The sequence below is a fragment of the Mobula birostris genome, chromosome 1, assembly GCF_030028105.1.
Source record: "Mobula birostris isolate sMobBir1 chromosome 1, sMobBir1.hap1, whole genome shotgun sequence".
NCBI classification, from domain to species: Eukaryota; Metazoa; Chordata; class Chondrichthyes; order Myliobatiformes; family Myliobatidae; genus Mobula; species Mobula birostris.
Window position 1 is genome coordinate 116,271,560 of NC_092370.1, and position 18,388 is coordinate 116,289,947.

Here is an 18,388-nt window from a genome sequence, read left to right on the forward strand (position 1 = left end):
GGGCAAGGTCAGAGTGGGAGGGTGACGTTTTTAATAAAACTCAGTTTCTATAAGTAACTGCTCACCTAGCTATCCCTGACCTTAAAGCTGGGTGGGTAATGGGTGGAGTTGGGTGAGAGCTTTGGGTGGAAGGTGTGGGACAGTGCAACAGGGCTCTGGATGTGGGTGAGGGATCCAGATTAAAGCTTTAGTCCACCTAAGAAAAATACAGCTAGGTTACAGCACATAGAAACCAATCAGTGACTGTAGTCTCCGTCCAACACAGAAACTGGCTCATGAGCATACTTTCATGCCTCTGAATATTTTGATATAAGCAAGCACTGAATCTCAGAGCAGACACCAACTGTGTGGCTGGAGGTGTAGGGTCCAATCTTGCTCTATGGACTGGTAAATGGTTATTTATAAGCAGCCTGCTTTGCCATCCCTTCAGTTTGCGAAACAAACCTGCAGAGTCCAATCAGAGATGTTGCGTTAACCCCATAATTGCTGATACAGCTTTACAGGCCGCTTGTCCCCTCTGCTCTATGCTGGTGATTCCACTCTATGCCAGCCCCTCCAATTCCACCCTCTCCTTCATCTGAATTCCTCACGGGGTTAATTGGTGAGCCCCTTATACTTATGGCTCTAAGTTTTGCATGGGGACAGCTTCCTTGGACCCTTTGATAGCCTCGTCCAACTCCGTAGCCTTCCAGTACTAGAATACAAAGCCCACCTTAGCCCTCCCTCTGGCTGACAGTGACCTCTCAGTTGTGTTACTGTCCTAAGGAATCCGTTCTCCTCCTTCTGCAAGTCCACCACACCTGAGTTTTCCAATAATGAACCTGCTGGGATTTGAACCCCGGTCATTCTCAACCCATGCTCAATCCCACTCTGCAAGTATTCCAGAAGCAAAAAGGCCTGTCATACCCCAGAAGCCTGATTCAATTCTTTGAGGATGAAGGCAGCACGTTGATGAAGGTAGATCAACGTGGATGTGGTGTAAGGTGTTTGAGAAGGTGTCCCCCTATTCTGAAAGTCAGGAGGTATGGGATCCGGGGAAACCTGGCTGTGTGGATACAGAATTGGCTTGCCCAGAGAAGGCAGAGGCTGATCGTAGATGGAGTGTATTCTGTCTGGAGGTCAGTGACCAAAGGTGCTCCCACAGGGATATCTTCCAGGACCCCTGTCATTGTGATTTTTATAAATGACTTGGATGAAGAAGTGGAAGGGCTATTAGTAAGTTTGCAGATGACTCAGAAGTTGCTGGAGTTGTGGATAGTGTACAGGGTGGTTGTAGGTTGCAGCAGACAAGACGCAGAGCTGGGCTGCAAAGCGGCATATAGAGTTCAACCCGGAAAAGTTGAAGGTTGAATTTGAAAGCAGAATACAGGATTAATGGCAGGATTCTTGACAGCTTGGAGGAACAGGTGGATCTTGGGATCCCCATCCATAGATCCTATAAAGTTGTTGCGCAAGATAATAGTTGGTTAAGAAGGTGTATGATGCGTTGGCCTTCATTAGTCGGGGGATTGAGATTAAAAACCATACGGTAATGTTGCAGCTCTATAAAACTCTGGTCAGGACAGGTGTGGAATATTGTGTTCAGTCCTAGATGCCTCATCCTTTAGGAAGGATGAGGAAGTTGTAGAGAGAATGCAGAGGAGATTTACCAGAATGCTGCCTGGATTAGAGAGTATGTCTTATGAACATAGGTTGAGCGAGCTTGGGCTTTTCTCTCTGGAGCAAAGGAGGATAAGCAGTGACTCACTAGAAGGGTACAAGATGATCAGCGACATAGATAGAGTAGATAGCCAGAGACTTCCTCCCAGGGCAAAAATGGCTGATACAAGCAGACATAATTTTAAGGTGATTAGAGGGAAGTACAGGCAGGGTCACAGAGGTAAGTTCCTTACACAGTGAGTGGTAACATCCTGCCAGTGGTGCTTGTGGAGGCAGATACATTAGGGACATTTAAGGATCTCTTAGATGGATGATAGAGAACTGGAGAGCAATGTAGGGCAGAAGGGTTATCTTGATCTTCGATTATGTTAAAAGGTTGGCACAATAGTGCGTGCCAAAGGGCCTCTACTGTGCTGTATTGTTCTATGTTCTTTGTTAATAACCTTTCATCAGAACTCTGTCTCTGACTGACCACTGAGTACTTCTAGCATTTAGACCAAGAAAGCTCACCAACGCCTCTACTTCCTCTGGAGGCTTAAGAAGTTTGGCATGTTGCCTTTGGTCCTCACCAGTTTTTATCGGTGCACCACAGAAAGCATCCTATCTGAATGCAGCAGCTCTTGGTATGGTAATTCTTCTTCCTGAGACCATAAAAAAAACTGGAGATAGTGGTGGACACAGTCCAGCGAATTCCGGAAAACAGCCTCCTCTCCGTGTACTCTGTCTACATTTCTCGCTGCCTCATAATGCAGCCAAAATTATCAAAGACTCCACCAACCCAGATATTCTCTCTTCTCTCTTCTCTCTCATCTCATTGAGCAGAGGATACTAAACCTGAAAGCATGTACCACCAGGCTCAAGGACAGTTTTTATCCTGCTGTTATAGAATTATTCATCAGTCCCCTAGTACATTAAGATGGACTTTTGACCTCATAGTCTACCTCATCATGACCTGGTGCTTTATTTTCTACCTGCACTGCAATTTGTCTGTAACTGTAACACTTTATTCTGCATTCTGTTCATGCTCTATCTTGTACCACCTCATTACTGTTGTAATGAATTGATCTGTATGAAGGGTACACAAGTTCTTCCCTTTACCTCAGTACATGTGACAATAGTAGACTAATTTACCAGTTTACTGAAGATCCAAAGACCATCTTGGGGTTAGAGCAGGAATTAGATGTCAACAGATACACATCTCTCCACACACACCACTGGACACCCCAAAATACAGTTATCAGAGAAATAGTACCAGGTACTATGAAGCAGATGGCCAACAATTAAAGTGTAAGTGTGTGTATATATAAAATTACACACATATATATACACATACACACACATACAAATACATAGCTATCTATATATATATATATCTATATATCTATATATATACATACATATAAACACAGTGAATAAGTTTATTATGGATAGACTCAGCACTGTGTACACACCAGTCAAGCAACAAGGAGACAGTCATTGCTTTGATTATACAGTTATAGCCTTTAAAGCGTTTTATGTAGGTGATGTCCCTAGGACCTGTGGCAAACCCTGCATAACATTGCAGCTTGGCAGTGCTTGTACACATATGGGGTCTTCCTGGGATGTAGGACAAACGGAAAATGCAGACTCCATGTAATGAACAGTCCTTGTCCTGTGTTCAAAAGTCTTCCTGCATTTAAATAGACACATCTTGTTCTCCAACTCTGGGCAACTCTACAAGCAGGGGCTAACCTTGCATGTTTTAAATTATCTTAATGCAAACTTTCAGTGGCTTTTGTAAGAGTCTTTGCCACACCAAGCTTGTTCTTTACAGGTCAAACAGGGAACAGCAAACGCCTGATGTATAAATAAAATTTTTGATGGACTTTTCCTCTTTCTTTCATTTCTGCCACTAATATTGTCAAAAGCAGCACAACTGCAGGAGTGTAGGAAGGACGAGCAGCTTGATGTATGTTGTAGATTAAATGGCTTGTCTTTTTTATAGGTCAGTGCTCCCTGTGGTTTGCAGCGCCACAAATTGCTTGCGTTCCTTAGCACGAGCTCTCTTCTTCTTCTTCTTGTCTGCTCCCTTCACTTTTGCTCTCTGTTTTTTCTCTGCCAAAGGAAAGAACGACAGTTAGTCAGGGTTCTCGTCTCTGCAGACATGAGGCATTTGTTCATCTGCCTAATCCCATCCCTCTTTACCCTAAGGAAACTGGGGCTTCTGACAGAAACTGCCTCTTGAAGCCTGGAAAGATTCAGACTGTGGAGTCTTCCAATGAAAAGATGCACTCTCCACCAACCAGTATCAAGGGAACACCACCACCCCTCCAACTTTCCTGGGAAATATATTGCTGTTCATTTAACATCAGAAAATCCTGGGACCCTCTTCTGTGTTCTGGCCATAAAGGAGACTGCCGCCACAGCCAGAACTTAGAGGCAGACAAGAGGCAAAACTTCAAGGATGTTCTCAAAGACTCCTTGAAGAAATGCAACATCCCCACTGATCCTGGGAATATCTAGCCCAGAACAATTCAAAGTGGAAAAGATTTGGGGTGGTAGTGACAACCTCAGTCCTGATTCAGAGCAGACAGAAACCCCACACAGTGGTAAAAGGAGCACCCCACATCACAAGCTACACCCCCACCTTATCAACCACCTCTTGCCCATCTGTGATCCCCACACTAGCCTCAGTCACCTCAGAACCTGCAGAATGGGAAGCAAATCATCCCCATCCTGCCTAATAAGACACAATGCTCTGGCCATTGGTCTAATTAGTGTAGTGTGGCCTCCCAGCTCTGAGCTTGTGAATCTTGGTTGATTAAGGCTAGATTGCTGCATACTGCCTGGTCTCGCCAGCACTTCCCACATGCCCCTCACTTCTCCAGTTATTCTGTACAAATTCACCTGCAACCAAGAGGTTCTTTCATGGTGAACCTGCCTGAACTCTAGTTTTCTGAGAAACCTGAAAGGTGATTTCATTGAAATACGCCAGGCCCCCAGGGCCAGAGCATTGCGTCGTCTTAGGCAAAGCCAGAGATGACTTGCTTCCACTCTACAACCGTGGGATTGAGGCTGGTGTGAAAGCTGGGAGTTTTGCTTTGGGGGTGTGGTTGCAGAGATCCAGGCCTAGGAGGCAAAGTTTCTGGACCAGATGAAGAGGGATTTCTTCCCTCAGAGTATCTTTGCAACAGAGGGCTGAAGAGACAGACACTGAATATATTCAAGCTCGAGATAGGCCGAGAGTGTGGGTAAAAGGCAGGAAAGTGGAATTGAGGGCAATATCATAACAACCATGGTCTTATAGATGGCAGCACATATTAGGACTCAGTGGCTTTCTCCTGCTCCTGTGCCATGTGTTCTTGTGTGCTTGGCTGCCTCTAGTACCACTTGCTAGCTCACCTCCTGCAGTAGTACATGATACTTAAAGTTTAAGGGAGATTGTGAGACACTGAAGGTCCATTAAAGGGATTTGTAAATAGATGGAGCCATGGTGTAAGGCTGACGATCCCTGCAAATGCTACGGAACTTTACAGTCCTCTCATACAGGGAGTGGGGACCAAGGTAAAAATGATAGGACCTCGTGTAGTCCCATTGTTAATGGGCAAAGCAACCTTCCATCATTCCACAGTAATTAGCCAAGGTACAGGCTCAGCTAATTGGGGATCAGTACCCAGAGTACTGACAGCCTCCATATCAAATGACTTCTTTGATTTTAGAATCACATAAGCAAATACAGCAAGGAGACAAGGCCTTTGACCCAACTTGCCCATGTCAACTATGGCTTCCACCAAGCTAGTTCCATTTGCCACGTTTGGTCCATATCCCTCTAAATCCCTCCTATCTGTCAAAATATCTTTCAAATGTTGTCATTGTACCTGCCTAACCACTTCCTCTGGTAATTCATTCCTTATAACCATCATCCTCTGCATGAAGAAGTTCCCCCTGAGGTCCCTTTTCTGACAATGATCCTGCTGGAATTTGGACCCTAAAATTCCAGGAGGATCATTGTCAGAAAAGGGTCCTATATTCTTTGTTCATATCATGCACAGCTAATTCCACTCGGCAAGAATTCCAAAATCTATCCCCTCTCACCTCACACCTATGCACTCTAGTTTTTAATTTCCTTCCCTGAGAATAAGACAGTGTACATTCACTGTACGTACAGTGTCACCCTCATGATTTTATAAAGCCCTGTATGTTTACCCTCCGTCTCCCACACTTCAAGAGAGATGACCTTTACTTGTCCATTGTCGTGATGAAGCCACACTTAGGTTGGAGGAACAACACCTTTATTTCGTTTGGGTAGCCTCCAACCTGATGGCATGAACATTGATTTTCAAACTACCGCTAATGCCCCCCAGCCTCCCTCTCCTCCACCATTTCCCCTTTTCTCTCTCTCACCTTATCTCCTTGCCTGCCCATTGCCCCTCTCTCTGGTGCTCCTCCCCCCTTTTCTTTCTTTCATGGCCTTCTGTCTCTTTCACCAATCAGCTTCTATGCTCCTTACTTCATCCTCCCCCTTCAGATTTCACCCATCACCTTGTGTTTCTCTCTTCCCTCCCCCACCTTTTAAATCTACTCCTCAGCATTTTTTTCTCCAGTCCTGCCGAAGGGTTTTAGCCCGAAACGTCAACGGTACTCTCTTCCTAGATACTGCCTGGCCTGCCAAGTTCCTCCAGCATTTTGTGTGTGTTGACTGGTGAATTCCTCCATTGGTTTGTGCTTTGCTTATACGTAATCCACACCTACTTCTGTTCCACCCCCCCCATATACACACACACACAACTCACTGACACTTCAGTAAAGACACATACACACACTGATACATACAGTCAGACATGCTCACTCACACATTCACATACACATATACTCCCAGACACACATCACAGGCACACACACTAGTGTATACAAACAGATATGCAGATACACAGACTTTTGTGAGAACATACTCTCAGATACACTCATTGATGTGCACTTGTGCACACTCAGATGAATTTACATACAAGCTCAACACAGACACACATACATATGGCACATCCTGAGACACATACACACACACATGCACACGAAGAGATATGCGCGCGCACACACACATGCACACGCACACACACATGCACACGAAGAGATATGCACGCATATACACACACACACACACACACACACTCTCACAAACATCCATGTGCACATACACATAAATACATACACATGTATGTGATCTCAGGTCACCGTGGGGAGTCCTGCCTGCTGTGATTATGCTTGTTTTGGGGAAATGATACTGCTAATTTTCAGAGCAACACACACAAAATGCTGGAAAACCTCAGCAGGCCAGGCAGCATCTATGGAGAAAAGTACAGTCGATGTTTCGTGTCAAAGTCCTTTGGCAGGACTCGGGTTTTGGCCCAAAACATCGACTGTATTCTTTTCTATAGTTGCTGCCTGGTCTGTTGAGTTCCTCCAGCATTTTGTGTGTGTTGCTGGGATTTCCAGCATCTGCAGATCTTCTCTCGTTTCTGCTCATTTTCAGTCAGGATCCTGGGATTTCCGGGTGTGCTATACACTCAGGTGAAGATGTATGGATGACTCCCTGCAGGAATGCTGAACTGGTTGGTGTGACCTGATCCAGTTAGGAAGGTGTTAATTCCCATGTTGAAAGATGAAGATTGAGACCTCCTTTCCTCGGAAGCATGGAACTGACTCCAAAGGGAGGGAGGGAAGAGGAGGGGAGCTGGACAGCGGGTAATGGGGGGGAAGGATGGAAAACAGGTGGGAAGAGATTTTATGGGGCAGGAGCACCAGTGCCAGAGGGGCTGAGTGGTCTGTGTCAGCAGTGCAGTATTTGCTTCCTCCACTCCAGGCAGCGTGGAGTCTGTGGGCTCCAATCACTGACCTGTCCCGAATTCATGACATTCACATAGGTGAAGATTGTGAGGCTCCGCTTGGTGCTCAGCATTCTGCTGAAACCAGGCCTTGAGGTTACTGAAAGCAGATAGTAAACTATGAATGCTTTGTTCAAAAATTAAGATAAAATCAGTCAGAGGTTCAGTCAGCTTCATTTCTACGTCCTATTTACAGGTTGGTATCATATAACCATATAACAATTACAGCACAGAAACAGGCCATCTCGGCCCTTCTAGTCCGTGCCGAACTCATACTCTCACCTAGTCCCACCGACCTGCACTCAGCCCATAACCCTCCATTCTTTTCCTGTCCATATATCTATCCAATTTAACTTTAAACGTCAACATCGAATCTGCCTCAACCACTTCTGCTGGAAGCTCATTCCACACAGCTACCACTGTCTGAGTAAAGAAGTTCCCCCTCATGTTACCCCTAAACTTTTGCCCTTTAATTCTCAACTCATGTCCTCTTGTTTCAATCTCCCCAATTCTCAATGGAAAAAGCCTATCAAACTTGTTCACTTCATCAGTTGGATATTCCACGGTGAGGTGGAAATCTTAGTGTTTAAAGTCTTCAAGTTACTAGCATTGCAGACTGCTAGACCATTCTGCTTGGTGTGCTTCTGAAGAGTTTGCTGATGTGTCTAAGTGTGGTCCAGGGTTGGGCCGGTCCCACACTACGTGAGCACCTGGAGTCAGGTCTGTGCTGACAATCATTGGGAAGGTGCAGCATTCCAGCCCCTGTCAATGGATAACTGATGGAGACAACACCTCCTCAGTGTGCATAAGCTTGACACGGGCCAGGTGTGGGGAGGTTGTGTCCCCTGGCTGAGGAGTCTCACAGCAGTATCGGTCTCAGACGAAGGGATCAGCTGCTTTCGGCTCGATCTCCATAGCCATCAACATCTGGGCATCAATCCTGTTTCAAATCAACTCATCTTCCGCAGCCTTCAGGGGATGGAATCTCAGAATCTGTTGGGTGAAGAAGAAGAGGACGAGAAATATCTCCCCTCAATGCATGGTGACTCTTCAGAACTCTCTCCCCCACGCTGCAGAGACAGTCACTGAGTTCATTCAAGATTGCTGGATAGATTTCTGAATGTTAAGGGAATGTGGGGATATGGGGGTAGTACAGGAGAATGGTGGGGCAGGCTTGACAACTTGAATGGACTACTCCTGTTCCTAGTTCTTAAGTATTCATGACTATACTTCCCCCATGGTTGGCTGGGATAAAGGTGGTCACCAGTTAGAGAAAGAGAATTGAGTTTTGTCCACCCAGCTCTCTTAGAAACATAGAAAATAGGTGCAGGAGTAGGCCATTCGGCCCTTCGAGCCTGCAGCGACATTCAGTATGATCATGGCTGATCATCCAACTCAGAACCCTGTAGCTGCCTTCTCTCCATACCCCCGATCCCTTTAGCCACAAGGGCCATATGTAACTCCCTCTTAGATATAGCCAATGAACTGGCCTCAACTGTTTCCCATGGCAGAGAATTCCACAGATTCACCACTCTTTGTGTGAAGAAGTTTTTCCTCATCTCGGTCCTAAAAGGCTTCCCCTTTATCCTCAAACTGTGACCCTTTGTTCTGGACTTCCCCAACATCGGGAACAATCTTCCTGCATCTAGCCTGTCCAACCCCTGTAGGATTTTATACGTTTCAATAAGATCCCCCCTCAATCTTCTAAATTCCAGTGAGTATAAGCCTAGCCGATCCAGTCTTTCATTATATGAAAGTCCTGCCATCCCAGAAATCAATCTGGTGAACCTTCTTTGTACTCCCTCTATGGCAAGAATGTCTTTCCTCAGATTAGGGGACCAAAACTGCACACAATATTCCAGGTGTGGTCTCACCAAGGCCTTGTACATCTGCAGTAGTACCTCCCTGCTCCTGTACTCGAATCTTCTTGCAATGAATACCAGCATACCATTCGCCTTTTTCACCACCTGCTGTACCTGCATGCTCACTTTCAATGACTGGTGTATAATGACACCCAGGTCTCGTTGCACCTCCCCTTTTCCTAATCGGCCACCATTCAGATAATAATCTGTTTTCCTGTTTTTGCCACCAAAGTGGATAACCTCACATTTATCCACATTAAATTGCATCTGCCATGAATGTGCCCACTCACCTAATCTATCCAAGTCACCCTGCAGCCTCTTAGCATCCTCCTCACAGCTAACACTGCTGCCCAGCTTCGTGTCATCCGCAAACTTGGAGATGCTGCATTTAATTCCCTCATCTAAGTCATTAATATATATTGTAAACAACTGGGGTCCCAGCACTGAGCCTTGCGGTACCCCACTAGTCACTGCCTGCCATTCTGAAAAGGTCCCGTTTATTCCCACTCTTTGCTTCCTGCCTGCCAACCAATTCTCTATTCACATCAATACCATACCCCAAATACCGTGTGCTTTAAGTTTGCACACTAATCTCCTGTGTGGGACCTTATCAAAAGCCTTTTGAAAATCCAAGTATACCACATCCACTGGTTCTCCCCATCCACTCTACTAGTTACATCCTCAAAAAATCCTATGAGATTCGTCAGACATGATTTTCCCTTCACAAATCCATGCTGACTTTGTCCGATGATTTCACCGCTTTCCAAATGTGCTGTTATCACATTTTTGATAACTGACTCTAGCATTTTCCCCAACACCAATGTTAGGCTAACCAGTCTATAATTCCTCGGTTTCTCTCTCCCTCTTTTTTTAAAAAGCAGGGTTACATTAGCCACCCTCCAATCCTTAGGAACTAGTCCAGAATCTAAAGAGTTTTGAAAAATTATCACTAATGCATCCACTGTTTCTCGGGCTACTTCCTTAAGCACTCTGGGATGCAGACCATCTGGCCCTGGGGATTTATCTGCCTTTAATCCCTTCAATTTACCTAACACCACTTCCCTACTAACATGTATTTCCCTCAGTTCCTCCATCTCACTAGACCCTCTGTCCCCTACTATTTCCAGAAGATTATTTATGTCCTCCTTAGTGAAGACAGAACCAAAGTAGTTATTCAATTGGTCTGCCATGTCCTTGTTCCCCATGATCAATTCACCTGTTTCTGACTACGGGACCTACATTTGTCTTAACCAATCTTTTTCTTTTCATGTATCTATAAAAGCTTTTACAGTCAGTTTTTATGTTCTCTGCCAGTTTTCTCTCATAATCTTTTTTCCCTTTCCTAATTAAGCCCTTTGTCCTCCTCTGCTGGACTCTGAATTTCTTCCAGTCCTCAGGTGAGCCGCCTTTTCTGGCTAATTTGTATGTTTCTTCTTTGGAATTGATACTATCCCTAATTTCCCTTGTCAGCCACGGGTGCACTACCTTCCCTGGTTTATTCTTTTGCCAAACTGGGATGAACAATTGTTGTAGTTCATCCATGCGATCTTTAAATGCTTGCCATTGCATATCCACCGTCAATCCTTTAAGTATCATTTGCCAGTCTATCTTAGCTCATTCACGTCTCAAACCTTCAAAGTTACCCTTCTTTAATTTCAGAACCTTTGTTTCTGAATTAACTATGTCACTCTCCATCTTAATGAAGAATTCCACCATATTATGGTCACTCTTACCCAAGGGGCCTCTCACGACAAGATTGCTAATTAACCCTTCCTCATTGCTCAAAACCCAGCCCAGAATAGCCTGCTCTCTAGTTGGCTCCTCGACATGTTGGTTCAGAAAACCATCCCGCATACATTCCAAGAAATCTTCTTCCTCAGCACCCTTACCAATTTGGTTCACCCAATCTACATGTAGATTGAAGTCACCCATTATAACTGCTGTTCTTTTATTGCACACATTTCTAATTTCCTGTTTAATGCCATCCCCGACCTCAGTACTACTGTGACAGCAGCGTGACACTGTTACTCAGGACCACAAGCATGACTGTCTGTGCAGTGGTAACTCCCAAAGTCAACCCTGAGGTCACGTGAGAGCTGGAGAGAACAAACAGAAGCATCATTAGGCAGAAAGACACCTTCTGTTCTTTTAATGGCCTCATACCTCGTCAAAGTGGTTTGCAGCCAATCAACCTCTTTTCAAAGTGCATCTATTGTCTGTGTAGAGTGGCTGCAGTGCTGTTACGCACGCAGGCTACTCTGACAGCACCGACTAAAACCTGTGACTTCTATGGCAGCAGTTACAGTTCCCCTCCAGGATACGAACTTCCTGACTTAGAAATATATAATTTGTCCTTCATCCTCACTGGTTCCAAACCCTGGTACTCCCTCCCATCTGCTCTGTGGGAGACCATCACCAGACAGACTAAACTTTCACCAGAAGGATTACACCTTCACCAGAAAAACCACATCTTCACCTGAAAGATTATACCTTCACCAAAAGGCACACACCTTCACCAAAAGGCACACACCTTCACCAAAAGGACCTCACCTTCACCAAAAGGCACACACCTTCACCAAAAGGACTTCACCTTCACCAAAAGGACCTCACCTTCACCAAAAGGCACACACCTTCACCAAAAGGACTTCACCTTCACCAAAAGGACCTCACCTTCACCAAAAGGCACACACCTTCACCAGAAGGAGCACACCTTCACCAGAATGATTACACCTTCACCCCAGAAGGACCACATTTTCACATAAAGGATTACACCTTCACCAAAATGACCACACCTTCACCAGAAGGATTATACCTTTAACAGAATGAGTACACCTGCACCAGAAAGATTACGCAACTTGAATAAACTTGGATGATAAATGTTATCCTTCACAGACAGAGAATAAAGACAGTCACTATCAGTTTCAGGAATAAACACTGGGCCCAGATACTGGCTTAATAAACATTTAGAATGAGATGTAGCACATCCTTGCTTAAAATGACAACAGATGTAAAAGCTCAATGTGAAGAGTTAAAGGCAGATTTGCCCGGAATCGGTTGCCGGCGTGGGCCCAAATTACAGCCCAGGATGAATGAAGAATCAGAAAATCTGCCCACAAACAAAATCCACAGTGGGCATCCAGAGCTTTATGCTACCTCTGTACACGCAAGACCTGGAATTTACCTCAGTCTGAATAAATCTGGATGTGAAATCCATTTGGACTGTTTTATATCTGAAGCACTTTGTAGACAAAAGAAAAAAACCCAGCACAACTGTACTAAAGACTGTGTTCCTGATACACTCCAGATTGATTCAGGGTCACGTGTTCAAACTCTCAGCATCTCCTTTTTGTGCTGTTTTTCTAATATTCAGTATTTATTTAAAACGACGTCCAAAGATTTGTAATGGAACAGCCTGGAACACAAGCTGTCGGTGGATGGGAGAAGGTTGCAGGTTACTACTCTAAAGGTTAACTGTTCAAATGTCAAGGAGTCAAACTTTAAAAAAGCAAGAGAGTCTGAACGGGCAGGAGTAGGAGAGGCTAACAAAGATGCTCACTGCTCCTGGAATCCAATCTCTGCCTAACCAGAAAACAATCCTAGGGCTGACACGATCCTCAGAAGGAACAAGCTGCAATTCCAATACTCCTTCCCCCTCCCGGATGTTCTTTTAGTGGCACACACTGCAAGAAGGATATGAGCCAAGTGGATATTTGAAAGGGTAATACAATCCCTGCTTTTCGATTTGAGTCATAGCTCACATACGCCAGCAAGGGAAAAAAAATAGGTGTATCTTCTGAGCAAAGAGCAGGGCTCTATAGCTGTAGGAATGTTTGCACATTCTACTATTACAAACCCAAGTGCTCCGTGAAAAAGTTATCGGTCGCCTTGCAGATTTATTCTTACTCTCTTTGAGTTTCTGCAGTTTCATCATGTGATTTGGAATTTTGCAGATCAGACCCATATATGGAAGTGTAAGCTCTTCTCACTTGGCGTGGAGTGCCCTACATTAGAGAGAGGTAGGCGGACTGGGCCTCACCATGGGTTTGTCAGATCTTGACATCACAACAGGGTTCATAAGTGAAAGCAGAGATGGAACCTGTTGACAGGAAAAGGATTGGTGCGGTGGGGGGGGGGAAGAGAGGGAAAGAGGCAAGTGAGAGAGAGAGAGGGAGAGGGAGGGAGGGGAATGGAGGACGAAAGAAAGAACTGACAAAGTCAGGGAAAAAGATGGGTCAGAGGGGAAAAAAGCAACAGTGAGAGAAAGAGAGAGAGAGTGAAGAGTAAGACAGAGAAAGTGATAGACCAAAAGGGAAAGAGGACACAGATGAGTCTGCCAGAATATGAAAGAACACTACATCTGAGAAAAAAACGAAGCCAATAATCACAGCAGGGGACGGGGAATGTAAAATATAGAGGCATTCAAGAATTAGTAATACACTAGGTTCATGGCTACAAGACATAGAGATAAGTTTGTAACTCACTCTAACCAGCTCTGTTCGATTGGAACAAAAGCAGAAAATACATTTCAGTGTCCAGCATCTGCAGCCTTTTGATTGTATCTTCTGCTGAATTTGTCCTCTCCCAAGTTCATCCCACCAGTCCCTAAAGATTTCTCCTCAGAACCTCAGACAAAGCAGTAGGAAGATCAACCCAGAAGTGGGTCATAGAACTGAAGGATCTGACTCAGCCCCACCAAACATCCATCGCCAATCTTTACCTCAATCGACTGCCCAACTGTGTAACTAAAGGCTTAAATCACCAGATATACATAATCAGGTCAACATTTCTCATCCTCCATAATCCAACAATCCCTCTCTCCTCCTCCCCCCCCCCACCAATCCAACACCTCCTCCTTCTCTTTCCCCCCCTTCAAAAGCCCAACACACCCATCCTCTTCCCCCATCGACAATCCAGCACTCTCCATCTTCCCCTCCCTTCCTCACCAATCCAACACTCCAACTTCCCTCTCCTCCTCAACTCATCAACACCCTCCACCTTTTCCCTCCCTCAGTAATCCAACCCGGACCCTTCTCCTCCCTTCTTCAACAATCCAACATTCCTATCTTCCCCTCCTCTCTCTCAATATCCCTATCTGTTCTCATCCCATCTCCCCTCCCAAATAACCCAATAACCCCTCCCTGTCGCGATCCAACCCTCCCTTCACCTTTCCTGCCTATCCCCTCCCTGCCTCCCCTCCCCCACCCCTTTATCTTTCCCCTTACTGGTTTTTCTCCTGGAACCTACCAGCCTTCTCCTTCCCACCCTCCCCCCACCTTCTTTACAGGGCCTCTGCCCCTTCCCCCTACAGTCCTGACGAAGGGTCCCGGCCCGAAACGTCGACCGATCTTTTCCACAGATGCTGCCCGACCTGCTGAGTTCCTCCAGCGTGTTGTGAGTGTTGCTCCAAACCCCCCTCCACCTGCTCCTCTCCAGATTCTCAATTTTTCAAACACTTTGCCCACCAAGTAACAACTTGCAAGAGATGCTTAGACCACAAATGTGCCCACAGCTCCTGGAGACTTTCAGTACATGTGCTGCTGATCTCAGGCGAGAAGGCTCAGCGGACAGGGGATGGTCCCTGAGAAACTGAAGGCATGTCACACAGTGAGAGAGGCAGCACTGAAGGAGTGTCCTACTTGGGAGCAGTTGTTGAGGGAGCCCTGTACTTTGCGAGGAGCAGTATTGAGGGAGTGTCACACTGTCCTTTTGACTGAGATTCTAAAATGAGATTGCATCTACTCTCTTGGGGACAGTGGCGCTAGAGCCCAGAGAGGTTTACAAAAGCAGGAAAGGGTTAAGGCCCAGAAGAGATTACAGAGTTAGGGGGAGGTGTAGGGTCCCAGAGTAGGTTATAGAATCAAGGTTTGTGTAAGGACCGGAGGGGTTACAGACATAGGGAGGGGTGTAAGGGCTGGATGGAGATAGAGAGTCAGAGGAGATTTAGGGGCCAGAGTGGGTTACAGAGATAGTGAGAGGGGTAGGGGCGAGAAAGGTTATGGAGATAATGCAGGCTGTAGGGGCCAGAGGTGTTACAGAATCGGTGGAAGTGTAAGGGGCTTGAAAAATCTGACAGTCTTATCATGTATGGAGCAACGTGGGAGCTAAGGGTACCAAAATGAATTATTAATGAACTGGATCAAATGAAAAATGAATGCAGTAATGTGGATTGAAAAGTTTGTTAGAATTTCCATTAAAAGTGCAAAACCCTGAGTTTAGTCTGTCTACACTCTGCAGGTGGATGTATCCAACAGAAAATGTTTGGTAATATCTTTCAGACAGTCCACAAGGAGTTGTACCAGAAACAAATGAAGTAGACAGGCTGGAGACTAGGGTCAGAGCTTACACTGTGTGCCTACTGACAGAAACGCCAGTGCAGTCAGGAGCAGCTCAAATCACATCTGTCAGGAGTAACACTGCCCCAGTCATAAAATGACCTGGAAACCCCGGCTGGTATCATTGAGCACTAAAACAATTAGAGATGTACACTAATGCACAACTCAAGCTCAGACTGCGCACTGTCAATCAGATGGTGGCGGCTGCCTCTTTCAGTAACAATCATAGTACAACATCCACCACAACCTCACTTTCACTGTACCATATGTATCTATTTATTGAGATACAGGGCGGAGTAGGCCCCTCCGATCCTTCAAGCCATGACGCCTAGCAATCCCCTGATTTAATCCTAGCCTAATCACAGGACAATTTACAACAAACCTGTTAACCTACTAACCAGTCCATCTTTGGGCTGTGGGAGGAAACCAGAGCACCCGGAGGAAACCCACACGGTCACAGGGAGAATGTAGAAACTCCTCATAGGCTGCAGTGGGAATTGAACCCGGGTCGCCTGTACCGTAAGCACTGTGCTAACCACTACGCTACTGTGCCACCCCTACTCAGGCGTTGCACAGCTGGGCACGGAGAGTCGGAGGGAGCTATCAGAGGAACGTCCGAAGTAATCTGCCAGTCTCAGCACCTCTGGCACTTCCTGGTGTTGCACTGAGGAACTCAATTCTGTAGACTGAGACCTGGCAAGATGATTGAGCTAATTCCATTCCTTAAGAGATACTAGAAATATGATTTTCATGGCATAAGAAGTCGATGAAGACTATAAGGAGCAGTAGTGACTGCTGTACATTGCCTTTCTTCATCTTGTCAAACACAGACAGACCCACTGCAAGTCCATTCCCACAGGGGTCCACAAAAGCCAAGTCATGGCTCAGACCCTCCTCTCCATCTACCTCGTTGCAGTATCTGATCCCACCTTCAGCAAGCTTCCTATTGGACAGGCTAAGAGGGAGGTGGTGCAACCTTTGCCTCCGTAACCAGGCCCAACCAGCACTGTGGGCTCTGAACATTGTTGACCCCTTAACTTGGTGCAGAGGGGAATGATCCCTAAACAAATCATCCTGAGTTATAGTGTTACACAGCACAGAAACAGGCTTTCAGCTCATCTAACCCATGCTGGCCTGGTTTTCTACCTGAACCTGGATCATAGCCCCCATACCTCTCTCACCCACGGTCCCCATCCAAATTTCTCTTAAATGTTCTCTCTACAAGTTCTAAATTCTCTACAACTGAACCCACATCTACCTTTCTGCTGGCAGTTGGTTTCACACTCACACCATCCTCTGAGTTCCCTCACAGATTCCTCTTAAATAGTCCAACATCAGACTAAACCTGTGACTTAGTTCTCATCTCACCCAACCTGAGGCAGAGAAAAACTGGATTCACCCTGTCTTTACACCTCATAAAGACTGAGATCCTTTAGTAAAATGTCCCACCACACACACACACACACACAGCCCCTGACACTGCTGCAAATCAATGCCCATTTCCACCAGCACCTTTTGGCAGCGCAGCCTTTGACTGCCAGAGACAAGATGACAAGATGTACGTGAAGGCCAAGACCTGAAAATCCTGAACCTTTCACTCTCCTGTGTGTTTCTGGTGTGGCCTCCTCGTTTACACATTAGCTTAGGACCTCCCAGCTCATCTTAACTCTCACCCTGTTGATTACCAGCAATCTTATGGGACAGGACAATATTTCATTGTGCCAAAGGCACAGAGTACAAACTCACTCTCATTGCCCAATCTCCTCTTCCACAAACTAGAACCTTATACGAGTGCATGACCCAATCTCAGACTGCGCACCAGTAACCACACTGCAGCAGCTGCCTTCTTCCTCACTGCTGATCAAGTGACTGCTTGACTCCAGAAAAAACTTGCCCGGTTGCCTTGCATTCAACCCTTCTTGGGAAGGACGAAGGGTCTCGGCCCGAAACATCGACTGTACCTCTTCCTAGAGATGCTGCCTGGCCTGCTGCGTTCACCAGCAACTTTGACGTGTGGTGCTTGAATTTCCAGCATCTGCAGAATTCTTCGTGTTTTGCCCACAGTACCTGCTTGCTAACTTTCAGTAACTGGTGTATAGGGACACAGAGAACCATCTCACCTTTTAATCTCTCACAGTTTAATGGTATTCTGCTGTTTTAAATATTTTCCACCTGTCGAATATCTTGCATTTTCCAGCATTATATTCCATTAGCCAGATCCTTATCCAATCCTTTAACACGTTGATATCACCGGAAAGCCTCTCTGCACTCTCCTCACGTAGCATAATCACTTCACTCAAATCATTTGTCTGGATGATGATGGATGTTGAGGGACACCAGTGCACAGTATCAATCACAACAACATTGCTCAGACCAGCTAAATGTTCTCGCCTTTCTCGGCACCGCCCGGATTTAACCACACAGGCTACAACAGGGTTCCGTCCGTGAGAACTGTTAGTAAGCTGGAAATGAACAGGAACACTGTTTGGGAGAGGATCACAGATACAACCATGACAGGAGAGTGAGCAGGAATGGGAAGGGCAGCCACCAGCCAGCTTCACTGTCCTCAGCTCTGCTCGGCTCCACCCAGCCCCTGACTGTTGTTGCTCGGGGTGGGAATGCCCTACTCCCACCGAGCAGAAACACATAAAATAGGACATAGAAATCTACAGCACAT

At 45.8% G+C, this 18,388-nt stretch overlaps 1 protein-coding gene across 1 annotated transcript in view; it reads right to left on the reverse strand.

Moving 5' to 3' along the window:
* Positions 1-3,637: 3,637 nt before the first annotated feature.
* Positions 3,638-18,388, reverse strand: part of rspo2 (R-spondin 2) — a 101,721-nt gene continuing 86,970 nt past the window's right edge. The window contains exon 5 of the mRNA XM_072270347.1: positions 3,638-3,753. Within this exon, the coding sequence (XP_072126448.1) occupies positions 3,638-3,753 (116 nt within the window). The remainder of the gene's footprint in view (positions 3,754-18,388) is intronic.